Source organism: Juglans microcarpa x Juglans regia, chromosome 3S (genome assembly GCF_004785595.1).
Source record: "Juglans microcarpa x Juglans regia isolate MS1-56 chromosome 3S, Jm3101_v1.0, whole genome shotgun sequence".
NCBI classification, from domain to species: Eukaryota; Viridiplantae; Streptophyta; class Magnoliopsida; order Fagales; family Juglandaceae; genus Juglans; species Juglans microcarpa x Juglans regia.
The window spans coordinates 3,003,948-3,030,914 of NC_054599.1; the positions used below are offsets into that span (position 1 = coordinate 3,003,948).

At 38.1% G+C, this 26,967-nt stretch overlaps 2 protein-coding genes and 1 long non-coding RNA gene across 5 annotated transcripts; all 3 read left to right on the forward strand.

Moving 5' to 3' along the window:
* The first annotated feature begins 2,003 nt into the window (after positions 1–2,003).
* LOC121257924 (2-oxoglutarate and iron-dependent oxygenase domain-containing protein CP2-like) lies at positions 2,004–6,768 on the forward strand. The gene is made up of 9 exons (XM_041159199.1): positions 2,004–2,417; positions 3,840–3,887; positions 4,067–4,243; positions 4,340–4,490; positions 4,586–4,672; positions 5,109–5,233; positions 5,703–5,821; positions 6,293–6,404; positions 6,495–6,768. Exons 1-9 carry the CDS (start codon positions 2,103–2,105, stop codon positions 6,528–6,530), a joined length of 1,170 nt encoding a protein of 389 aa, XP_041015133.1. The 5' UTR covers positions 2,004–2,102; the 3' UTR covers positions 6,531–6,768.
* A 1,135-nt stretch (positions 6,769–7,903) lies between these two features.
* LOC121257926 (eukaryotic translation initiation factor 3 subunit J-like) lies at positions 7,904–26,839 on the forward strand. Of its 3 annotated transcripts, none has more exons than XM_041159202.1 (8): positions 7,912–8,321; positions 8,587–8,989; positions 9,111–9,179; positions 15,885–16,003; positions 18,514–18,650; positions 25,845–25,992; positions 26,082–26,241; positions 26,474–26,839. In XM_041159202.1, the coding sequence occupies exons 3-8, from the start codon at positions 9,167–9,169 to the stop codon at positions 26,563–26,565; spliced, it is 669 nt and encodes a 222-aa protein (XP_041015136.1). In that variant the 5' UTR covers positions 7,912–8,321; positions 8,587–8,989; positions 9,111–9,166; the 3' UTR covers positions 26,566–26,839. The 3 variants fall into 3 exon arrangements, with proteins under 3 accessions (XP_041015135.1, XP_041015136.1, XP_041015137.1); XM_041159203.1 differs by having other exon boundaries at positions 8,587–8,686; XM_041159201.1 differs by lacking the exon at positions 8,587–8,989 and having other exon boundaries at positions 7,904–8,321.
* On the forward strand, positions 19,179–24,987 carry LOC121257928. The gene is made up of 2 exons (XR_005939295.1): positions 19,179–19,988; positions 20,090–24,987. It is a non-coding gene; the product is annotated as an uncharacterized LOC121257928 (long non-coding RNA).
* Positions 26,840–26,967: the final 128 nt, after the last annotated feature.

Consider the following 26,967-nt stretch of genomic DNA (forward strand, 5'->3'; position numbering starts at 1 on the left):
AGATTATTGTATTTATCTCATATTATTAATTAATTGATACTAAGTGAAAAACATTATAAAGATGTCATCAAGCAAAGATTAGTATACTCACATGAATGATCACCTAGGCGCTTGAATATTGAGCAAGATGAGACAAATTAATTACTTTGGAGTTTAGAAAGCGAGCTAGTAAATATCTTAATGCTTTTGGAGTATTTAAGATAAATTTAAATAATGTTGCCTTAACTTGACTAAAATGAGACTTACAAGAGTCGTATATAAAGTATTTGCACAATTTCATAAATTCTGATTAAAGTGGAATGTGAGATATTAGGCAGGCGCTAAATGGTTGGTTTCTTAATGTGCTATGCTGAAGAATTTATTGTGGTAAGTTTTGATTGGCTTTTGCATAATTTTGCACAAATAATGGACAGAGTGCTTGTCCAGCATGTAAGAGGCAATTTGCCGGTTACAAGAACCAAATGATTCGTTGCACAAGCTGTGGTCCTATCGAAAAGGGACAACTTGTTTTCAAGAGATGGAAGAGGCACCACTACTTCAAAATCTGACCTTGAGATTATAAACGTGGAGTTTGAGGATAGAAGAGCTCAAGAGTCCAAAACTGAAGCACCATGTATTGGAAACAATGATTATATTATATTGGACAATTATTTGTGTTTTTAGTTGAAGAGATTTTTATTTGTAGTTATTTTTGGATAGTATGAGGAATTTTATGTTGAGATATGATTTTGGTGCTAGCAGCTTTACACAATCTAAAATTTGAGTTTGTGTAATGATATGAGTTTGTGCAATGATACATTGACATAAATAGTAAATAACTTCCGAAATCTAAAATCTGTGCACAATATTGAAATTGACATAAATACTTTGATACATTGACATTGACATAATATTTGTACAAATCTAAAATTTAAATACTTTGGTACATTGATATAATATTTGTACACAATCTGAAATCTGTTTATATTGTCCAAAATTACATAGAAAATAACTTTTAACACTATAACGAAATCACTTAGATACTACCAAGTAACATAAAACAACAATGACAAAAGCCTAATACACCCACAGTAGTGTGCGTGAACGCCTTATTTAAGCTTGTTGCTCTAAAAGCACCAATTCCTTCACAACTGCATAATTTCTATGGGATAGCATAATCCCTCTCTTCTCAATCGCATCCACTCTCTTTCGAAACTCGATCTCCTTCTTTTCGAAGCTCTAAAAGCACCACTCTCTTTCTATTGGATAGCACAATCCCTCACTATTTGCTCACTTGAAAAACTTGCAGTATGTTAATCCCTGATCATTTTATACATATTTAAAAAATGTTAGATGTAAATAATATTAAGCGTAAGGCTATGAACACATATGAAATGTTGTACAAATGATATAGTTACTTCTGTGTTGTACTTTACCACTTGTTCATGGAGACACCCACGAAGATAGATGAGACACCCACAGAGACACCAACAAAGATGGAGGAGACATTGGAGGTGACACCCACACCAAGATGATGCAGAGCACCTCCTAACTCGAAGACGACGACAACGGCAAAACAAATCTTCAATCCAGACCTAGATGCAAACGCGATCTCCTCTTCTGAAATCTAATTTTTCCTCCTTCTTTTTGTCTATTCTGAAATATGAGGAAATGAAGTTATGATTCACACATAGGAGACCCAAAGACAACAACGATACAGAGAACGAACGAGATTGGTAGATTTAATTTTCTAAGTGTGTGAAATGAAAATTCAAATTCTTTCTTCTTTTCTTTTTTTAATAATATTAACTATTAACGTGGCAACATGCCGATTCCGCGACGGGAGGCAGGACAGCTGCCTAGTATTTTTGTCTTTTTTTTCTTCAAGTTAGAAATTGTATAGGCCCAGTACTTTAAAAAGCTTGTTATCGAGGATTAGCATGAGTTTACCACGTCATCAGCAGACCCCTTCCTCAGTGGGTCCCACCTGAGTTCCGTTCCAGCCCAATGGCATATCGGTCCACTAGAGGCAGCCGAGGCTTCACAAATCTTCGATTTCTTCCTCTTTCTTTCTCGTGTCTCAGTCTCAAAACCCTAAATTCCAGTCTCTCCCTCTCGGAACCATGTCTCAAGATGCTTCTGTGGACCGAAGAAAACGGACCCAAGCGCCAATCTCTGGAAACGCTGACGGAAACAGGAACGGGAACGGATATGCAAACGGCATCGTAGAGGACGATGAGCTTAGGCTGAGGCTGCGCCCAAACGAGAATCACAAGCCGGAGAGCTACGCGGACTTGCAATTGGATTTCAGCCCGCTCCTCTTCAGCTCGCTTGAGCAGTACTTGCCATTCAACATGCTCAACCTGTCACGTGAGCTCAAGCTTCAGTACATGCGCCACATTCTGCTCCGTTACTCGCCCGAGGGCGAACGCACTCGTGTAAGATCTAATTTTCACAATTTGATAGTTCTTTTGTTTTCCTTAATTTTTGATTGGTTGTTTAGAGAGTCGAGGAAACGATGGAATTTTTTTTGAAAAACATGCTTTGTGCTTTTCATTTTGCTACATATAAAACTATTTCTTTGTGAGAGTTTAGCTTAAATGTGTGATGGACATATGGGAAACCGAAAATGCTTTTTTTAGTCAGTTGTTGTTTGGCTGCTGAGGAAAAAGGGAGAAAAAAGGGTAGAGAGAGAAAAAAGTAGGCATCGGCGGAATGCCTTTGGCAATTCTCCAACAAGAATGACATTGGAAGTTCACCTTCATTAGATCGGGAAATCAAATTTTTCTCTTCGTTCTTCAACTTGTACTCTCCTAGACTGAATTGGAGGTGGTGGGGATGAAATATGGCGTCCCATCCAGAAAAGGCAGGTGTTTGAAAATAAAACCTACTTTGAAGCTCTTTGATCCCACGACGCTCCTCCTTTTCCTTGGATAACCCTTTAGATCAGAAGTTTGATTGATGACCCTTTTTGTATATATAATGTGGTTTTCGGAGGAATGTACTGCTTGCAATTTCGACTATCAGGAAAGGATAGTGCTAGAGTTAGAAACTACTTTGCTCAAATCATTCTATTCGTGGACAACAACTCGCACCATCTATCATGTTTCTTCCTTCCAAGATTTTGTACGTTCTCCTGTCGTCCCTAAGCGGGCACTCTCTCTTGCATACTTCTTGTGTATCAGAGTTGTGTCCCAGTGCATTTCTTTAATAAAGTTCTCATTGCTTATAAAAAAAAGATGTCGTTCTAGGGTAGTCTCCTCACTCTCATCACTTCTCAAATAGATTTTCTATGTTTACATTGTGTCGGGTTTCTACTTGCTTCATTTGGTGTATTTGGAAGGAAGGAATGGTAGACTCTTTGAGGACTCTGAACTTATGCTGGAGGAGCTCAAAACTTTCTTTATCAATACTCTTTTCCTTTGGACAGCCCCAATATAATCTAATGGGGTAGAATTTCACAAATTTCTTGTATCCTTTTCTCCTCCGAGATAGGTGTCTCTCTTGCAAACATCATGTTTACTTTGTTGTGCCTTTTGCACTTTTTAATGAAGATTTTTTACTTACAAAAAGAAAATCTTCTTATTTAGTCATGATGAATTGATGTCACTAATTTCATTATTCTCCAAATACTGAGGATTTATACCTGATTACTTTGCCTCTCCTGTTTTGGCTTCCCTCATTTTGAGTACGTTTCCTGATGTCTGATAAAATGGATGAAATGTGCTAGTGCTGGGAACATCTCCTTAATCTCTAAATGGATAGAGTGGGGAAATGGTTAAAAGGACCGATAAACTTTACCTCTCTCTGTGTTTTTGCTTTTGATTTTCCTAATTTTGTTTTTTCTTGGCAAACTACAGGTTCAAAGGCATAGAGAATACAAGAAGATGATAATGATAAATTATACGGTATGTTTTATGGTGACTTTTTGACTGGGATATCCTTGACATTTCCACTTTTTAATAATGCTATCGGAGTAGGAAACTTTTCAACCAATTTAAACTGCTTTCTGTTGATACTTATAATTTAGGATTTTTGAACTACTAAATCTTGATCCTTTTTAACCTTTTGGAGTTTCCTTCTGCAGCCTCTTCACATTGAACTGTATACTATGGATGCTGCAAAATTCTTTGTCCCCTCATTTCTCAAAGCGATCAATGACAATACAGAGGAGAGTTTTAGAAGCATAATGACCGAATCCTCTCCAGGAGTTTATACATTTGAAATGCTTCAGCCACATTTTTGTGAATTGTTGCTGTCTGAGGTATCATCAGTCTTTCTTATTTCATCTGACATCTAGGATTTCAAGTTCTTCTTTTATATAGTTTTTATGCTTTCTTATCAGGTTCTGATTGCTTAGGTAGACAATTTTGAAAGATGGGTCCATGAGACAAAATTCAGAATCATGCGACCTAACACAATGAACAATTATGGTGCTGTTCTTGATGACTTTGGACTGGAAACCATGCTTGACAAGTTGATGGAAGACTTTATATGCCCTATATCTGGAGGTGGTATTTTTCCTCTGTCATGAGATTCTGTTAGAAACTTGAATTTTTCAGAATTATAGTTTAATACTCATTTTTATGTGGTGTGCTTGATGTAGTTTTCTTTCCTGAAGTTGGTGGATCCACTCTGGATTCGCATCATGGTTTTGTGGTCGAATATGGAATGGATAGAGATGTTGAACTTGGTAGGTTCTTAGCCCCCATCTTCTTTGTTTCGAAGTACTTTTTCTCAGCTAGAAAATTTTCCTGCTCATTACATGTGCACCTTGTGATATGGTTGGAAAAACCATTATAATGAAAACTCTCTCTCTCTCTCTCTCTCTCTCTCTCTCTCTCACACGCATGCGCGTGCGCACACACACACTCCAACTTGCATCATAATGTGTAGACTCACTATTAGTGCCACTTGTCATAAGGTTTTGCTCGCACAGATTTGACTCAATTCTTATAACATCTGCAAAATGCTGAATTTAGGATTATCGGAGATTCCTATTTCATTACATTTAATAATGTGTTTCATAGTTCCATTTCTGTGTATTTTTTCATCACTGTCTCAAAATTCTGGGCATTAAGCTATGACCTCATAAGCTTTTATGAAATCTGGGTTGCTTATTTATGTAGGTTTCCATGTGGATGACTCCGAAGTCACATTGAATGTTTGCTTGGGCGAGCAATTTTCTGGTGGAGATTTATTTTTTCGAGGTGTTCGATGCGATAAACACGTGCACTCAGGAACCCAATCAGAGGTAAATTAAGCTTAAGATCAATTATTTTTTAGTGCAATAGCTGTCATCAAGCCATGCTTTACTTTCATACACCAAGCAAAGAGTCCGATTTTTATTGATTATCCTAGTTTCTAAAAAACCCCATATTCTTAAACAATTCATTTATATTATCATCACACATTCCTTAAGAAAGATTTCAAGTGTAGTGATCCCAAAATAGACCCAGTGGTTGGTCCTCTGCTACACGTTATTCTACATGAGGACATTAAAGAAAAGGAGGATGATATAATGATTGGTGAGCTAAGAACTTTTCCTTTTTGTTCCAATCCTTGATTGTGTCCAACTTGGATTTTTTGGGTATTATACGCCCACTGGATATTTTGTTAGTTATTTTTGAAGGATCGATTTTTATTTCTAGTAGTCTTATTTTTAGTTATTTTGTTAGTCGTTTATGGTGAATCTTTTCCAGTATAAAATGGTATATTTGTAGGAGATCTTTGATTACTCCCATGTTCCGGGGCGTGCTATTCTTCATCGTGGTCGCCATCGGCATGGTGCCAGAGCCACAACATCTGGGCAACGGGTCAACTTACTTTTGTGGTGCAGAAGGTCTCTCTCTCTCTCTCCCTCTCTCTCTCTCTCTCTCTCTGAAACCAAGGCTAAGGTTTTTAAAGACACCTGATAGTGTGGGATTAGCTTCATCACTTCTATATGTGTAATAAGAAGACTATTTGAAAGAGGGCTTTCCATTTTTTTCGTGGTCTAATATTAGCATTACATTGGGATAATCTATATGATAAATGAATTTGAATTTAATATTTTGGTTTAAACCCTCAATTTCTGATCGCTTCAATTAAAGCCTTGATTTTCTTAAAAATTGAAGTGTGGGACTGCTAGGAGGATAAGAAAAAAGAACTTTTAAAGTGGAAGAGAAAGGAAACATATCTCCCACCATATGGTCCACAATTACTCAACCTCTATGGACTGGCCACGATCCCCTTACTCAACAAATCTTTTTGTATCTTGGTCATGAAGTACTGTTTATAATTTGTTCAATTTGTATGTTCAATCTTTTTGCAGTTCGGTCTTCAGAGAGCTGAAAAAATATAAAAAAGAATTCTCTAGCTGGTGTGGAGAGTGCCAACGTGAAAAGAAAGAGAGGCAGCGTATTGCAGTTGGTGCTACAAAACTGGTATGGTTCCCTTGAAATAGAAGGAACAAAGTTATTTGGGTGATTCAATTTTTTTACTGTTGCTTGATCTCGTGGGTGTTGATTTTGCAGGAATTATTCAAGAGGTTACAAAAATCCACTTCATGAGCTTGTTTCTCGTTCAAGTTATATATTACCTTTGAAGTTGTAAATAAGCAGAATGAGGGGAGCATTTTTTGTTGGTCATATATAAAATTTGCATAGGTTTATGTTGGTAATGGGATGTCTTTCTGTGCTCTGTTGCTAAAATACATTTTGGGGGTAGGCCTTTGTTGGCAATATTTGAAGGGTAGCTGTACATTCAGATCAGGTCAATTGCAATGCTGAGACACTGCTAATGCGATCATTCCCTTGTGTGCTTGAACAGCTTGATTTGCTCTTGACTTCGTTGAAAGTAGTTCTGTAGCACCCGTTTCCCGTTGGGTCAGGAATGCTACAAATTCACATGGCACCAGGTAAAATAAGAGATCCATAGATTTAAATACCTCAAACCATTTTTCATTTATCAAAACATATAATAATGCCATTAAATGTTTGTGACATGCAGCATATCTAACAGATACTTATCACTTTATGCTTTGCTCGCTTAGCCCGCCAGCCAGCACGCATTAACCTTAACAGATCTAGAATTGAGATTGTATATTATGTACAAATACAATCTTTATCTTATTATCTATATATACAGATTCACCCCGCGATTGGTCCAATAGTTTATAATTGGATCGATGGAACCAATCAGATATTTTATAAACTTGCTTTAGAAGATGGCATCAATTAGCTACTTCTTTTCTCTTTTCTCGTTTTCTTGAAAAATAAAATAATAAATCAATTACTTTTGTAGTCTAATAGTATTGTTCTCATTCCTCGCAAAAGATGTCTGAAAACTGAATCCTTATTTATTCCCAATCCTCTTTTAAAAAAAGGAATAATAATGAAATAAATTTAGTCTATATACCGTGAAAAAAAAGAACGTGAGAATGAATCTTTTACCTGTAAAGTTATGAAAAATTATTTCAAATTCAAAACAAAATAAACGAAATAGAGAAAACCTGAATTATGAATGATGAGAGATGATTAGCTGAGGAGGACTTGCGGAAGAAGTAACTTCTTGTTGAGAGGTTGTGCATTTTTTAGATTAATCAGGACGCTGTTTTAGAAATCTAATATCAATAATAATAATAAAAAATTTTATTTATTATTTTTATACTATACATCACAAGGCCACTCATGATGTATTTTATTTTATTTTCTTATTTTTTTTATTAAATATGTGGTGTATAAATAATAAGTAGAATAATTCTTTTAATTTATAAAGAATAAAAAAATTAAAAAAATAAAGTGTAATATATAATATGAAAATAATGAACAAGAGTTAAAAAATTAATGAAATGATGATGAGGATGACCGATGATGAACCTTTATAAATTTTAAGATCTGCTTTATCAGTCAAAACAAAGGCCCGGCCCACTTACGAGTGAACAATTCCCTAAAAGCGGCCGAGCACCGACCTTACCTTCTTTTCACTCTTCAGCTTTCTGAGCCGACTCCCGTTCTCTCCCCGTCCCTCGGTCTGCCACCGTCCTCCTTCCTCTCTCCCTCTCCATAGCCGAGCAGTCTACGTGTACCGTCACCGGAAAACGGGGTGTAACGCCGGGAAATCAACCCAACTCAGTTTTGGTTGTTTGAAACCCGAACCCGACACACTCATCGTTGGTTGCTCCCTGTTAGAAGCCTGCCGGAACCTTTCGGAACCCTAACACCCCCGTCCCGTTCTCTAACTTCTGCCGAATACGCACGGCTACTGCACTCAACTGCTTGCCACAACCAACTCTGGTGGGCGCCCACTGCGTTCTGGCGAGTTAAACCCTGCTATATTTTCGGATTATCGTGAGATTCAAGGTAAATTCTATCACCTACTGCTTCATTCCTGCAATTTGTCTCGAGATATTCCTGCATATATTTTTCTAATAGGTATTTCTGTATGTCTATTATTGATGCTATGGAATTGGTTTCTTTAATATAATTTTAGGGTTTATATTGGATTTTGGGATGGGCATGACCTTTTGGGGTGATTGGAGGGGAGGATCAAATGCTGAGTTGCTTGTGATTGTTTGAATATTCTTGCTAAGTTTGGCGTTATAGAACATTTATTTGATTTTTTCAGGGGGAAGTGGAAGTGAGTTTGTGGAATAGGTGATTAGGTTTTACGACTTGAAGGCTGGCCGTGAAGAATGGGTCTCCAAGGCTGAGCCTGGCAAGACGGGTTCCTAGCTCCTTACCTTTATTGAGATACAAAAAAAATGTCCGCGCTGTAAATTCATGGGGCTGAGTGCTTTGGATTGGGGTTTCGTTGTTTTTGGAGATTTAAGTGCCAAGGATCATGCCAAATCTGAATTTTCCTGATTTAAATTCGGGATGCTAATTTAAATGAATGGGGATGCTAGCGGCTGAGTTATGATGAGGGAGGATGTATTGGAGTTATTTTCATGAGGGAGAAAGTGATTTATGTCCTTTAAAGGAGCTGGTTATGTTGAGAGTGTAAATTTACTCGTATAAGAATCCAGACAGTATGCTATTGTTAAGAATGGGCATTAATGAATTGTATTATTTATTTTTGATAAGTGAATTGTATTATTTATTTTCTTTTATTATTATTGTTCCTTACTATTTACATATTTTTGTATGCAGTATCACACTTTGCAAGATAGTTGATAATTTTCTTCTAAAAGACAGCGACCAACTTGATGGAGGACTGGGGTAATATTTTCTGCTCTTATTAGTGATTATGCATGGCATCAATTTTTTATACCATTGTGGTTCTTAGCTGTTTGAAGCTCTTTAGCTATGAGAAAAAGCTTTTGGAAGCTTTTTGATCCATGAGAATTGTAATCTAGTAGTGGTCTCCGCCGCGCGGGGGGGGGGGGGGGGGGTTTGATTCTGCCTAGGAGTTCTCTTGGATTACTTGATACCCTTGCTTGCTTAAAAAAGAAAAAAACGATTCCATTGCTTGACACATGTTTTCTTTAAAAAGGTAACTCTTTTGATTCACGATTCGTTACATATTTAAGTTTGAATTGCCTTCCATCTAACATGCAATATGTTTTCGTTTATGCTTTATTGTGTGCTAAACCTGAATTTACCTAATCCTAACTATTCGATGTAGTAGAAGATGGTCCACAGATTCACCCCATTCCTATACATGCAACACCAATCTGCGATAATCACCATTCGTTTCCTCAAATTATCCGTTGCGAGGATCTTACACAAGGAAGTGGTCCACACAAAAAACGGTGCTTTGAGAGGTGCCTTATGTCTCCAAATCCCTTTTCAGGGAAACTGAGTTGGAAGCTCTTGTGAAAGAGACTTATAAAACGAGCGAACCGAGAACAGACCTTTATTTGTAGGTATCCACCACAATAAATCAGTATGTTGGTGACTTATAAAACGAGCGAACCGAGAACAGACCCTTATTTGTAGGTATCCACCACAATAAATCAGCATGTTGGTTACTCGGTTTGAGTGAGTACAGGAGGCTGAAAAAAGCTACAAAACTGTCCATTTCCCAATCATGTGTCTCCCGGCTAAAATTGATGTTCCACTGGATTTGTTCTCCCGCTATCACCATGACTTCCGTCACTGAAACATCATTGGCACTTGCAACCCTGAAAAGTGCAGGAAATAGATCCTTTAGAGCACAATTACCACACCAAGTATCATATCAGAATTTGATCTTGGCCCCATCTCCTAGCTGAAATCTTGTGTGGTGAGAAAAGACCCCCCATCCTCTTCTTATATGTTTCCACAACCCCACGCCATATGCCCTTCTCACTTCATTGGTACACCCCCCCCCCCCCACCCCCCCATAAGCCACCATATTTACTCTCAATCACCAACTTCCATAGAGCTTTTGGTTCTTTTTAGTATCTCCACAACCATTCTTCAAGTAACGCCCGATTAAAACCTCTCAAATTTCTAATGCCCAAACCACCATTAGAGAGAGAACTACATACCTTTACCTTTGCCTTTGCCTTTGCCATAGGACCCATTTTAGTCCACTGATGGTTCCTAATGACTCACTGGTCTATGCCTATGCCTTTATATTGAACTCCTTAGTTGAACGAGGCCATATAAGATGCATGTGTAGGAATTTTCCAGCAAACATTCAACTGATTTAAAATGATTCTTAAAGCCCTCTAATGCAGGGGTTTGTGTGCATTTTCCTAGGGTTAAAGTCACTTTAAAATTTAAATCTACATTTTGGTCTAGACTTGGGCTCCAATGGTGGGCTTTAGGGCCTCAAAAGTTTCTGAGTGTTTGTGTATGTGCATGCTGTCATTCTAGCAATGTCAGTGGAGTTTAGCTTGCTATAACTTCTAGGGTTTTGCCACAAGTGTGTGATTTGAGCCGATAGATAGATGACTCATTTAGATAGTATTCACAGTGTTTTCAACCGAGCCCCCAAGGAAGGTCCAAAAAGCAGATTTTTTTTTTTTTTTATAGGTAATCAAGAAGTTTTATTCATAGAATTAGGTAAAACCCAAGTACACAGGGAGTATACACGAGAATAACCTAATTAGAGTTTACAATCAAAAGTAGAAGATCATGGACATTCAACCCATTACAAACAATACCCCCCCCCCCCGCCCATAAGAACAAAGTCTTAAAAAAGAAAACTTTAAGCTCATCCATTGTTCTCTCTTGGTCTTCGAAGCTTTTATAATTTATTTCCTTCCAAATACACCAACACATACATATACGAACCATTCTCCAAATTGCTGCCACTTGTGAGTTTCCTCGGAGGCCTCTCCAACTTGCGAGGAAATCCACCAGTCCAAGAGGCATGACTATGACAATCCAATTCTCGCGAAAAGATCATCCCCATGGTCTTGGCCACCTCGCAGCATAAAAACAAATGATCTACTGATTCACCATTCTTCTTACACATACAATACCAGTCCAACACCAGTACTCGGCGTTTCCTTAAATTATCTGTGTTGAGGATCTTGTCCAGAGATGCTGTCCATACGAAAAAAGCTGCTTTTGAAGGAGCTTTCGTCTGCCATATACTCTTCCATGGGAACATGGTCATCCAGGGCTCGCTAGAACTTGGTAAAACGATCTGACAGTGAATTTACCTTTATTGGAGGGGCTTTAGTTCATCTTATCTATGGTATCATCTGTCATGCTTACAGAATATAATGCCTCATAGAACTTTGTGATAGTTTCCAACTCCCAGTCTTGGGTTGCCCTAATGAATTCTACATTCCTTTGAGGGGAACCGCTAGAAAAGACCAAGAGATCGGCTATCCCTGCATCCTTTTCTTGCGTGAGCTAAAAAATGGTAGGGAAGTTGTCTTGGAGGCTTTGTTCACCCCACCATTTGTTGTACCAAAATCTGACACGAGAGCCGTCGCCCACCACAATATGTTCATGTCTTCGGAAGATCTCCCAATGTCTCCTAATGTATTTCCATAAACCTATCCCATATGTGCCATGTACTTCATTTGAGCACCATCCTCCCCAAACTATGAATCTATAACAAAATTCCATAGGGTCCCCCTTTTGTGTCGGTACTTCCTCGTTGGGCTTGTCCGTTGTAGGTGGCATGGCTCAAGTCCCACAGTTCTGGTTGGGAATCTAGCTCTGACACCATTTGTAACGCCTCAATGGAAGGCCAAAGCACATGGCCTATACTCTAAAAAGACTAGTCAATGATACAATTGGAGTCCCATTGAAACTTTATAAAGATAGAATTTCTCCTTCCCAAGCATTTAATAGAGCACTTGGAATAGATCAATGGTTCATACTAGTCAAATAGGCTGACTGTAGAATTCCCTCTTTGACGTTGTGACATTGTTATAGATTATTTCAAAAGTTCTTTGAGGTTTAGATGGGGCCACAATTTATCTCTGCTTCTGTAACATCCCCTTCTTAGGGCTAGGAATATCACGTAGATACGTAACTAAAGCCAGGCAAGAGACTTGCATAATTAAATGCAAACATTGTTTATCCCATAAAAAGATTTAAGAATAAACCATGTCTAAAATCACAATCATATCTAAGTTCTCAAACCAACTAAATGAAAAAGTAATCACAAATTAGATCTAGGATTCATCAGTCCACTCCTAAACTTGGCCTGCCTGTTCGTAATCCTCATTCTTCTCACATGCACCTAGGTGAGAAGAATAAAACATAATACATGAAAGGCTTACATAAAATTTTCATGCGGAAAGAATAAAATTCATGTTATATCATGCTGATGCTGATGCTATGCATGATTGTCTTAATTTATCTAAATTAATTGACTGGTCTGATTTAACTGACTGATCTGACTAGTCCACTCACAAAATCCTGTGTGTAAGGTTATGCACCGACCCCACATCCCGCTGCAGCAAGGGGAGCCGCTGAGTAGTATTCTGGCATACTACGGTGGACCACGCTTGAGTCCGTGACTTGCACATCCACCCTGAAATCGAACTGAAAGGCCATCTAATTAACTGATCTTATCTTATCTTGCACTTGAACTTAAGATAGCTTACGTGTCTTATACGACGTTAGATGCATGATATATATACTGATATAAATAACTGTAAATTTCTGAATCTGAACATGATGCTGAATGACATGATCGTGTATTGTGCTGGGTGACATGCTTGCAGGAGTGGTACATAAAAATGGTTGTCAAAGAAGTGGCTTTAATAATAATTTATATAAGTTGAACTGTGATGATCCTAATTTGTGATCAAATTACTTACCTCACTGCGCTGCTTTCTGAATCTCACTTCGTAGCTCGTTACCTATACGAAGTATTAAACATCACTAAATCTGTCTAGGAAAACATGTCCTAATATCCCCCTTAATTAAATTCATACTATAGGAAATAATCAAATAAATATTCTGTTTAATACGAAAATCAATGAATGCTAATATCTTAAATTATTTAAAATACTAATAACATATTTTTACTTTTAAAATATAATTTGGTAGAATATTTGGGCTATATTCATTCTGTTAAAATAAGTCACGAAAACCTAAGTTCTTAAATAGGCTTACTTTCTTATAATTAACATAATTATTCAATCTTAAAAGAAATCTAATAAGTACTAATATCAATTAAATATTCTTAATATATTTTTATATTTTCGATCTACAACTTTAATAGCATAATTATATCAAATCTATTGCAATAAACAGTAGAAATTCTCTTCATACGATAGACATTGAACTTAAAATCATTTAAAATAAAGATTAAACACTTACTATTTACTGCTAGAATTTAAATACTAATATAATATCTAATCTTTCAAATATCAGTTAATATATATATATTTTTATCTAAGTTAATAAAAATAATTGGTGGAAACATTCGATTCATAAAGATAGACTTAATAATATTTAATATTAAAATTATTGTAGGCTATTACTATAATTCAATCTTAATTTAATACTTTTTTCTTATAAGTAAAATAAGTATTATTCATCCATTCAACTGTCAATTACAAAGTAGAATATGCCTTATTTATGTAGGAGCATTAGAAACTAAGAAGTCATGAAAATCCATGCCATTAAAGTTCACAGCAATGGCCCAAGTACAAAGAGTCCTAAAAAATAACATTTTCAGCTCCGCCCCAGATCTCACTTTGTCTTCAATAGCATAATACTTAATAACATAATAGAATTTCTATGCTAATATATTTAGCTTAAAATTAAGCCTAACTTAATTGTTAAGCCCAACATAGAATGTAAGTCTATTTAAAAATCCAGCCCAGCCCAACGTAAAATAACTTATTAATTTTTGTAACAAATTAGACTTAAGCCCATCAAAGAGATCAAGCCCACGTAAAATATCAGTCCAAAAACAACTCAGCCATGTCTTAAACACTAAGGGGTATATATGTAATAATACCAAAATAATCCTTCATTATATTCTACAGGGGAGCTACACGTCAGGCGGTCAAGGGTCTTAAGGGCAATTTGGTAAAACAGTAAATCTGAATGTACTTAAAGGAAGGCAAGAATAAAAGGAACCTACTTGACGTTACCAACAAGAAAGCAAATGAGCCGTGTGGCACATGGGAGTTTCAGACTCACCGAAGGAGAGACGAAATTGTGCGACGGTGGACTTGGGGTGATGGAAAGTGATTGGGAGCAATTTTTGTGGTGATGGGGTCTTGAGAAAGATTTGTTACTAATTGTGGAGAGTGAGAGACAGAGAAGATAAATCAGAGAGAGATCGGGCATGGCTTACTAGAGTGGCGCGAGACGACGGGAGGTGACACAGACGGGAGTTTTTGTGGATTTTCTAGGTGTTTTCCAGCGATGTGGTTGTAGCGGGGTGGTTCACGTGGTTGTTCAACGCTGGTGTCAACTGGCCATCTCTCGGTCTTTACGGTTGTTTCGTTGTGGATGCTGCAACGTACTACGGTGCTTAAGGGTGGTGATTCCCTTTGGTGGTGGCTTCCGGCGAGGGAGAGAAGGGTGCTCTATTTTGGAATGGGAAAACAAAGGACTTTTTCTGTTGGCTGTTTATGGTGGTCTCCATGGTTTTAGTTTGTTTGTTTGTGTTTGACGGTGTCTCCACTGTGGTTTATGGCAAAGCAAGGGCTGAGACGTGGGGAAGGCTTGTTGTTTTGCTTGTTGAGGAAGGACGTTGCTGCATGATGATGGAGAGAGTGTTGCCGTGAGGATAATTGCTGCGGTTTTTGGGAGGATTTCTGAAGGAGAGGAAGAGTTTAAAAGAAAATGCTAGTTTTAATTCATCGGTTACATAAATGAGTAATGTCGAGAGGAGAGGGAGAACATGGAGTTGAAAGGAGGGAAAACGTGGAAGTTAAAGTATAAGTCATTCTAATAACAAATAAAAATATCAATAGTAATAATAATAACAATATGATAATAATCCATTTTAAAATTAACAATGTACTAATAATATAAAATCTGATATAATTATAATAATATAATTATAATAATAATAATAATAGAATGTTTATAGTAGTATATGAAAATAAATAAAACTTATCTTATGGCCATATTTTAGGATCGGGTTGTTACAGCATCCTTTCAACTTGATTTGTCATAACATAAAAGAATGTCATTTCTTATGCTATGTTGGTCAATATTTAACTTTTTGTTAGCCAGTTGTTTCTTTTGACTTGCACTTGTATGGTAGGGATTTAAAGAAGTTCGCATTAATTGGTTAGTGTTATTTTGTAGAACTCGAGGGACATAGTATTACTAGTCAGGATTATTTCTAATTTCTTTCCGTTATAAGTTTTTCGCGAATTAGTATCCATATATGCTTTCTAGCTAGGTGTTTTCTCTTGTATACATTCAGTGTATTTGGCTACGCCTATTGATATTAATAAATTTTTACTTATAAAAAAAACTGTCATGAATTATATTGTATTTTGTTTTGTTGGAGCTTTCTATTTAGTTTCTCAAGGCATATGCTTTTATATTCAGAGGAAGAGCAAATTCCACCTGTCCTGGCAAAGGAGCAACCTAACTACAAATGGGATGATGAAGATGTGGATGACAATGATGTGAAGGAATCATGGGAAGATGAAGATGAATCTACATCGGTATGATTAATAATTGAACAATTATCTATTAGCATTTTTTTCCCAACTTTCACATTGGAATAAAGGATTGTGTATTGTTTGATTGATTATATCCTTGAACGACTCATGCTAGATATTGAAGTAATTTTGAATTTGTGTTATGAATCAGAAACTATGATCTCTTAGAATTTGTTTTCCCAGCTCGTGGATTGGAATAAATGATTGAGTATCAGTTTATTGATTATATCCTTGAATGCTTCATTTGCTAGATATTTTTTTTTATCAGTATTCATTTGCTAGATATTGAGGTGATGGTTGGGTTTGTAAACCCCTAGGGGTTGGCTCAATTGGTATGGGCCTTGGTCTTGGGTTATGCTCTCCCTAGGTTTAAAAAGTTCAAACCTCTGGGTGCAAACAATTTCTATGGGTCACATCCCATAGGTGAAAATTTGATGATTTACTTAATCTGTGTGATGTGGGCATGTTACGAGGGTCCGGAGTTTAACTGGGTAAAAGACATGTTGTGTTTGCAAGTGTCAAGGTTTCCTTGTCATAAAAAAAAAATTGGTTGAATTTGTATTATGAATCAAACAATTGGTGGAACTATGGAGATCACATCATTGGTAAAACAGGTCGAGTTTATTTCATTACATCTTTATCTGATCAGCTCAGTTGGAAAGAATACAAGTTTTTCTTGAAGTGTTTGCTAATTTTGGAGTTAGGTACTTAGTGTAGCATAGATTCACAATGGATTCATAATTTGATTGATGCTGGTATATTTGCATTACACAAGGCCTGGTTTTTAAAGGAATAGAGAAGGCAAAGTCATGAAATTGTGAGGATTGTCTTCTTCTGAGGGGTTGAGTCTATATTCTTTTGACTATGACATCTGCTGGTGGATGGTATTTGTCATACAAGGTAGTCCAGAATGATACAAAAACATTTGAAATTAAAAAAATCTCTCTGAGAATCTATGTTGCACAGGACCTGAGTATAACTCGATTTTGGGTGCATGATGTGTATCTTTAAAGTATTAGCAGGCAGACGCAAAGTGATCATGACTGTGAATTACAAAATTTTAAACGATGGTTAGAGGAGTTGTATGTGTACAAATGATGATTGGTTTATGTAATTGATTGATGCCTTGTGAATTATAAAAAAAAAGGGAAAAAGAAAGGAAAGAGAGTATCGTAATGATGACTATTATTGTGAATATAATAACATGAGTTTCTCATATAGCATGGTCATTTTTCTTGCAAAAAAGGTAAAGAGATTATCTGCAACTAGACAAATACTCTGTCATTGATGATTAAAAGGCTATTTTTTATTATTATTTTATTTTTTTGGGGTTTTGGGGGGGGGGGGGGGGGGCGGGGGGCGCAGAGAGTGCTTTGGTTGGTGGTTTGGGATACATAATCAAATGAACATGTTAGAAATGATTCAACCTACAGTAAAAAGTTGTTAGAAATGGCTCTCCATTTGGGACAGTGTACAATAATTGATAGAAAACTACTTTAGTTAAGTTTACTGGTCATATGTCATCATTTGAAGAAGGAAATTGGCTCTGGTCTTGCCTTTTGAATTGAAAAAACTTCCATACCATGAGACATGTCTGCATTCTTTTTGTTTTCTCCACTTCATTTTCTACTGGTTAATAACAGTGAGTCTGTCTCTAACTAGTTTATTATGTTCTTACATTTTAAACTAGGACTATGCCAAACTGCCTGATTGTGAAATGGGTACCCGGTTGTTTCTGTCTGGTTCATTTATTGGACTTCTTAGGACTAAACTGAAACAACTCTATAATGTGGAGCAATGGCTCTCATTTTGCAATTATTAAGCCACTAGAATGCCATTGTTAGCTGGAAACTTTTGTGCTCATTTTGTTATTATATCTGCTATATATCATAGTTAGTTCACTTTTGGAAAGAAAATTCCGTTTGTTATGGGGCCATTTGACAGAGATCCCCAATGTGACTACTGCCAAATGATGTTTGGGTTGCCTGTACAGCTGTACCTGTCTCCCAGCACCAAGTAACTTCGACAAAAGTTGCCTGTCCCTGTGGTAAACTAGTGACTACAGCCATATGATATGTAGGCAAGTGCACTTACAAAAAAAAAAAAAAGATATGTAGTAAAGTGCAAATCAATTTTGTCTTGTTAGTAGTCCAGTCAGGTGATTGCATGGATGTTTTTTTAGCATGGATGCTTCACTGCATATTTCGTATGTTGTTCCCTTTGGTTTTAAAAAAAATATCTTAGCTCTGAAAATTTTCTAAGGAACTTGTCTTTAACTTTCAACTTTTCGATTCATCAATGTTATTAGACCACATATTAAAATTTCTATAATGCAGCCATGGTGTTAGGGCATTGTGACATGGAGTGACATGCCAATTCTTCATGTTTGTGATGGTTTGCTTGACATGCCAATCTTCTTCTTTTTTTTTCCTTTGTTTCCTTCTTTTTCTTTTTCTTTTTCTTTTTTCTTTTACTTATAAAAAAAAACCATTGCCTGTATTTGATTGGATCAGGCACCTGAAGTAAAACCTCCAGCTGAAAAGGCCCCAAAGAAACCTACGGTAAAAGCTACTGAAAAGAAGGGGAAAACAGTTGAAGTAGTAAACGAAGAGCCACTAGATCCTGTGGCTGAGAAACTACGCCAACAAAGGTAAATTTCAAAGACTTGTTTCTGCTAATAATGGATACATTCTCGTGGGATTAATTGTATGTATAGATATTCCTCTGTTGACTTGCAAATGTTACCCAAAAAACCATATACAAGTATGGAGCAACTGTATATATTATTATTATTTTTATTTTCTGGATAGTAAGCAATTAGACACTGGATAGCGACCTCTTTCTTTATTTTTTATTTTCTCTCTCTCTCTCTCTCCGATGAGTTTTACATGTGGTTAGTGAGTTTAGGTGAGTTCGAGTATAATGGGAGTCCCAAAAAGGTTAGTTATTGAATCAAAAGATTTTGTTTTGATTCGGGAGGGAGGCTCCTTGATCATTGCTAAGAGGAGTTGGAAGGTTTTGAAGGAGATACGTATGGGGAAAGCAATGGTACACTGGTTTATTAGAGTATTGGAGGAATGTTTGAGGGGTTGGATGAAGGAGATGTACGCTACGACAAGGGAAGGTGACAGAAGCTTCATAGCACAGTGGTGCTCAAATACTCGCGGTAGATATATGGTGGGGTGTAAGGCATAACTTTATCTTCATTCCAGAAGATGTGGAGGGGAGGGGTTGGAGGAGTTTGACAGATGTGATGAAGGACCTTATCTCGGAGGAAAAAGGTGTGAAACATTATGGAGGTGGGATTCTACAGAGGTTATCGGTGATGAAGTTCAATACGCAGCATCATTCGTATAGGGAGGCGTTGGTGCAGTCCAGGGAACAACTTAGGGGTGGAGGCATTGGCGGTAGGGTAACTCTTGGTAATGACCAGAAGTCAATAATGATTCCTAAGCCCTCGGGTACAGTATGTATGTAGAGGGAAGGAGGCGTTGGCAAGTCCTTTGATGGCTTGTCGAAGAGAGGCATGCACACTACCTTACAAAAAATGCAAACACGGGTGGAGGCACTGCAGGAGCAAATTAGTTTATTGATCTGGTGCGTACAGGAAGATGAGGAGGTGGGCTTGGGCTTGGGGGCACAGGGATGTGGGCAACCTGAAGATGTGGGCTTGTTGGATGGAAAGGGCCGAATTGAAGGGCTAAGGGCTAGTTTTGTGGGCCACAGCCCACGGGGCTCAACAAGGGCAAATCCAAAGCAGGAGCCCAGCCCGTTTGGAGAATCAGGGAAGGAGGAGAGGCTGGCCCATCTACCAGCAGGAGGATGCAGGGTGCACCAACGGAGAAGATCCCAATAGGTTCGTCTCTCGCCGAGAAGCTGTCAACAATGAGTAACCAGGTGGAGACGATGGTGCTGGAAGAGGTCGAATCTGTTCCTATGGCTGTTGCACAGTTGATTGTCGATACTCAGTCCCAACAAGGACAGACAAGTCGACAGACAGAGGTGGAGAGCTCCCTCTCGAGATTCAGTCGGCAGCTTTGCCGACGAGTGACTTTTACCCACTGGATGTAGCCCATGTGCTATTTTCAGAGTCGACAGACAGAGGTGGAGAGCCACCTCTCGAGATACAGCTGGCAGCTTCGTCAGCGAGTGACTTTTACCCACTAGATGTAGCATGTGTGCCATTTTCAAAGTCTATGGGGCCTTCAAGGATGCTAGTTGTTACAAGGGACTCCTCTTAAGTGGGGGGAAAGGCCTATCTGTATAAAGATAAAAGTGCCAATGAAGACACAGTGGGCACCCAAGGATGCGATTGACAAGAAGGGGGACCCGATTCCGCTACAATACCTGCTGCCAAATCAGTCCAGTGTTTCCGACTGGGTGTTGCATAAGGTAAAGGAAATCCAACATTGTGTAGGAATTGAGTGAAGGTTTTGAGGAACAATTTATGGCTTTACTAACAACCATTGAAGTGGGACATGGTCTGTTAAAGAAATCAGATTCCAAAAAACAGTGGGAACTAAAGAGGCTAACGTGGTCTCTAAATTATGAAGGTAGCTCAAGCTCTAGTAGAGAAAGCTAAGGGGAGGGGACAAGCTCCACATTTATGAATCCCAAAATAGTATCTTGGAATGTCCGAGGGCTTAACGCGGCAAGTAAGCGCCTTCGGGTGAAAAACCTACTTCATGAGTGGAAGGCGGACATTGTGTGTTTACAAGAAACTAAACTGAAATTTATCACAAGGAAGATTGTTCATTGTTTCCGACTGGGTGTTGCATAAGGTAAAGGAAATCCAGAGTTTATGGAGTTGTACATATGTGGATTGGGCCTATCTTGCTTCTGATGGGGCATCGGGAGGTGTTTTGGTGATGTGGGATAGAAGGGTGGTGGATAAGTTAGAGGAGTTTATTGGGGAGTATACAGTGACATGTTCTTTTTAGAGTATAGATGATAATTTTGTATGAGCCTTTACTGGCGTTTACGGGCCAAACCTAGACAGCAGTAGAAGATTATTATGGGAAGAACTTGCTGGAATCCATAGCTGGTGGAATTTACCATGGTGCATAGGTGGTGATTTCAACATTATACGTTTCCAAGCGAGCGTTCAGGAGACAGCAGGATGCGATCGGCAATGGCAAAATTCTTGGAGTGTATTTTTTACTTGGGTTTGGTGGATATCCCCCTCATGGGAGGTGCTTATACGTGGTCCAATAATCACACGTGGTCTAGATTGGATAGATTCTTAGTCTCATTGGAGTGGGAAACACACTATCTGGACCTTTGCCAAAAAAGGTTGCCTTGCCTTTGTTCGGATCATTTTCCACTATTACTAGATTGTGAGGGCATTCAACGAGGGCGTTGGTATTTTAAATTTGAGAATATGTGGTTGAAAACTGAAGGTTTTTCGGAAAGGGTACGGCAATGGTGGTCTTCGTATTAGATCCATGGTACCCCAAGTTTTATTTTCGTAGGTAAACTGAAAGCTCTAAAGCATGATTTAAAATTATGGAACACTCAATCATTTGGTGATGTAGGTGACCGTAAAAAGTCCATGTTGGAGGAGCTTCAGGAGGTAGAGAGGACACAAGAGGGTGGGGCTCTCTCCTTGGAGGAAGTTTCTCGGAAGGCTAAATTAGTGACAAAGCTAGATAGGGTTATGTAATTGGAAGAGATCTCTTGGCGCCCAAAAATCAAGAGCATTGTGGCTGAAAGAATGAGACCTAAGTACAAAGTTCTTTCATAGAGTGGCCAACTCTCATAGGAGAACTAATAACATTGAGATGTTGAAAAAAGATGGCAGGGACTGTGTGGAGGCTCCTGTGATTAGGGAGCATGTTACTGACTTTTGAACAATTGCTTTGTGAGCAGGTGGGATGGTGGCCAAAACTTGATGGACTAGCTTTTGAGTCCATTGATACACAGCAAGCCTCGTGGTTGGAGAGGCCCTTTGAGGAGACGGAGGTTCACAGCATGGTAAGGAGAATGGTCAAAGATGAAGCATCTGGCCCAGATGGTTTTTCCATGGGATTTGTTCAGGCTTGTTGGGATGTGGTGAGGGAGGATTTAATGAGTGTTACATGAATTCTTTTCGGTTGGGAAGTTTGAGAAAATCCTTAACGCCACATTTATCGCACTTATTCCCAAGAAGCTTGGGATATCAGAGGTGAAGGATTATCGGCCCATTAGCCTCGTGAATGGGGTGTATAAAATCTTATCGAAGGTGCTCACAAATCACCTAGGGGAGGCTCTGGGGAGAATCATTACAAAACCCCAAAATGCATTTGTGAAAGGTAGACAAATTATAGATTTAGTTCTCATTGCCAACGAATGTCTGGACAACAGACTAAAATCTGAATAGTCGGTGATTCTATGCAAATTAGATATGGAGAAGGCGTACGATCATGTTAATTGAGAGTTCCTACTTTATTTGCTTGGGAGGCGTGGATTTGGGGAGAAATGGTGCTCTTGGATTAGATGGTGTATCTCAATAGCGAAGTTTTCAGTCTTGGTGAATGGCGGCCCAAATGTTTTCTTTAACAGCTCCTGAGGTGTAAGACAATGAGATCCTTTATCCCCACTTATATTTGTCATTGTTATGGAGGCGCTTAACAGAATGATTCTAGCCTTGGTGAACAATGGATTTATTGATGGCTTATTGGTTGGTAATCCTACTAGGGGCTCCGTTATTATATCTCACTTATTGTTAGCAGATGATACATTGATCTTTTGTGAGGCAGAACAAAACCAAATTCAAGCATTGAAGGCATTATTACTCTGTTTTGAAGCGGTATTAGGGTTGAAAGTGAATTGTCATAAATCAGAGTTGGTTCCAGTGGGTAATGCTCGCAATATCCAGCAGTTGGCTAATACCCTTGGATGTAAGGTTTCCTCTCTCCCCATGAATTACCTTGGTCTTCCCTTGGGGGCAGCTGCAAGGTCTTTATCGATTTGGGATACAATGATTGAGAAGATTGAACGCACATTGACAGGTTGGAAAAGATTGTATCTTTCAAAAGGTGGTAGGATCACTCTAATCAAAAGTACTCTTCTAATCTGCCAACTTACTTTTTATCTGTATTCCCAATCCCAGCTAGTGTGGTGAAACGCATCGAGAAACTTTATCGTGATTTTCTGTGGAGTGGGTTAGGAGATGAATTCAAGTTTCACCTAGTTAAATGGGATAAGGTTTGCTCCCTAGTCTCCTCCGATGGGTTGGGTATCAGAAAGTTGAAGACCTTCAATTGAGCCTTTCTTGGGAAGTGGATGTGGAGATACATCATGGAACCAAAGGCTTTATGGAAGTCGGTGATTGATCTTAAATATGGAGGTATGTCGGGGGGGTGGGGGGGTGGTGCACTAGAGAAGTTTATGGGGCTTATGGAGTTGGAATTTGGTAACACATTAGAGGGTGGGGGATTTTTGTTAGGCACACTCGGCTGGTGTTGGGTAATGGGTCTAGAATAAATTTTGGACTGACCGGTGGTGTGGAGATCATGCTCTAAATGATTCTTTCCCTTCAATTTTTAGAATTGCACGTGAGAAAGATGCATCAGTGGCTGATTGTATGGAGTTCTTTGGGGACCTAGTCCAATGGAACGTGAATTTCACCAAGGCGGCCCAAGATTGAGAAGTTGGCAGCATTGAGGAGTTTTTTGGTCTTCTATACATAGTGATACTGAGAACACAAGGCACTGACACGATATGGTGGTTACCCACCGGTAAAGGTATATTTTCAGTTTGCTCTTTTTATAAGACCCTCACACAACCACTGAACACTGAGTTCCTAGGGAGAAGGATTTGGTGAAATAAGGTGTCTCCTAAAGCGGCATTTTTTGTATGGGCAGCAACATTGGGTAAGATCTTGACTTTGGACAATTTACAGAAACGAAGGGTGATCATAGTAGAGTGGTGTTGCATGTGTAGGAAAAATGGTGAAACTGTGGATCACTTGCTGTTGCATTGAGGTCGCTAGAACGTTATAGAATGAAGTGTTCAACAGGTTAGGTCTTGCTTGGGTGATGTCTGCCACAGTGATTGAGCTCTTGGCCAGCTGGGCCAATTTATGAGGTCGCCCACAAATCTCAGCGGTGTGGAAAATGGTTCTGATATGTATTCTATGATATGACCGGACGTTTGAAGACAATGAGCATTCTTTGGAAGAACTTAGATTATTTTTTGTCAACACTTTGTTTCTATGGGCCACAGCTGTGGATTTTTGTGGCCTCAATTTTCATGATTTTCTAGTCTCTATTTCCTCTTCCTAAATAGGTGTTCCTTTTGCATACTTCTTGTGTACTTGGGCTATGTCTATTTATATCAATATAATCGTTTACTTATAAAAATATATATATATATATATGTTATTATTTTTACACTATCTGCACTGATTATGAACTTGCAGCTACTATGAGTGTATTATACTGTTATGGATTAGGTTTTATTTTCTTACTTATACTGGTGCTTTAGGAGCTCAGGCCTAACTTGGGGCATAACTGGTCTTGCAAGTTAGTTTCTCAGTATGCCGCTAGTCTTATGAACTAACAGCTTAGAACTTATATCCTATTATCTAGGATACAGATCTCCTGATGTGGGCTGTGTTCACCCCCTGCTCAATTGACGTTTTCTAGATCTTTATGTGCACAAATAGCATTGAAATGTTAATGTTGTGATCGATCGGGATGCAGCTTAGTGGTCAAAGGATGGGATTGGGATGAACTTTAAACTCAGGCATCCAGGGTCTGATAGTTCTGGTCGGTGGGGGCAGTGTATATAGGGTTACTCCCCAAGGGTGGGTCCAAAGGGCCTTGCCTTGGTGAGGTTCCACATCATCAAAACGTGTTAGTGTTTGACATGTCTAAATGTTAGATTTAGATATGGCTAAGCTATCTAAGGTGGGGTGCCCATTATAATTTACATTGTTGCATTCTTATGACAGTTTCCGACAGTTAATAGGTCTAGAATTTTTGTACAAGAGGTTACCTATAAGAGAACGTTGTACAAGAGATGACAAAGTGAAGAATTCAAATCAAATGCAGTTTTGCTATTTACAAGTGGATTAATTTTTTACTCATGAAATGCTACTTACCATTGAAGTACAAGAAATAAATCATTTTGGTTCACCAAGTCAAAAAATATTCAATAAGAAACCAAGTTCCTTTTGCTAGACTTTTCTTCTCTAATTTGAAATACAAAGGGCATATATATTCATATAAAATAAAAAAATAAAAAAAAACATACAAAAGGCATATTGCATTGCAGTAAATATGATGAACAGTACAGTTAATTGAAAGTTAATTTGACTTTTTATAATCAAGTTACTTGTTCCTGATTTAGACATGATTAAAATGTGAAACCCAGTACTACCAGCTGCATGTCGAGAGAATTTCTTAAAATAACACTGAACAAAAGGATACAAGGTGAACCCAAAAGAACTAATATCCTTCAACTTGAGTGCATCCTTCCTAAACTCAAATTTTCAGTTTTTGGAATCTAGAAGTCGACTATCAACCTTGTCTACCCGTTAATCTGTTCATGGTGCATAATTGAAGGTGGATTTGGCCCACAGATCTGAAGGGTGGCTTGATAAATTTTTGCCTATTTGGCCCACAAATTGTGCCTTGATGCTTATTTCCTATGTTCCTACTAAATATGGTTTTTATTTAGATGCGAAATCAACTCAAAATATTCAAATACAACTTATTATCATGCTTTAATCCCACTTGACTAGGAACTTGAACTGATTTCTATTGACTTTAATATTTAAGGCTCGTAAAAAGTTGATTATTTTCTTTTTCGTTTCTGGTATGCTTTGAGGCCTTCAGTGCAATTATTTTCTCCATTACAGGCTGGTGGAAGAAGCAGATTATAGCTCCACTAAGGAACTGTTCAGTAAGAGAGGCGATGAGAAGACCCTTGATAATTTTATTCCCAAATCAGAAAGTGACTTCTTGGAATATGCGGAGCTTATTTCACATAAGCTGCGCTCACATGAGGTGTTGTAAATTGTCTCTGCCTTGTTTTTAGACAAAAAGATGAAGAGAATTTGAGACTTTGCTAAATTACATATACTTCCTTACTGCAGAAAAGTTTCCATTATATTGGTTTACTCAAGGCTGTAATGAGACTATCAATGACTGCTTTGAAAGCAGCAGATGCAAAAGAAGTCTCATCTTCTGTTTCAGCAATTGCAAATGAAAAGCTAAAAGCAGAGAAGGAAGCGAATGCTGGAAAAAAGAAATCAGGTTTCTTTTTTTTTTTTTTTTTGGTCAAACCTGTTCTAGACACTTCAGAGTGTATCACACACGGACTTGTATTAAATGAGTTAATCCCATGTAATGGATGGACTTTCACTTGTATGAAATTTATTGAATTGGTCTCACACTTGTTTTAGTTAATGCTCTCGATTGGTCTTTAATGGGAGTTTTTGAACTACTTACCAATAGGCGTACGTCAACTTGTTTTCCTTGCCTGCAGGCTTGAAGAAAAAGCAGATCAATGTTGACAAGCCAGACGATGAGTTGGCTCTTAATGCCTATGAAGCTCTCGATGACTATGATTTCATGTGAGTATCGCTGTTAGTTCCATCCAAAGAATTGGGATTCAGCATATGGAACAGTGTAGTATGGATAAGATCCTCCGGCATTTCCCTCCCCAGAGATTAACGAGTGCTATTGCTGTATCTTGTTTAATAAGAGAATGTTTCAGATTGCCATTTATTTGTCATGGTAAATTTTGCTAGTTTTGGATACCAGATCTACATTTGTCGTCTGCATACAAATGTTGTGCTTTGCATGAGTCGTTCAAAGATACAGTGTCTTAAATAAAGTTTCTATTTATTGAGATTTTCATTGAAAGATTGCATTGAACAACTTTGTGGTTTGGATGACTATGATGCATTGAAAATTAGAGCATAAAATTTATCAACGGGATCGGTATTGACATGCGAGGTAGGTTGGGGCTGCTTTGAC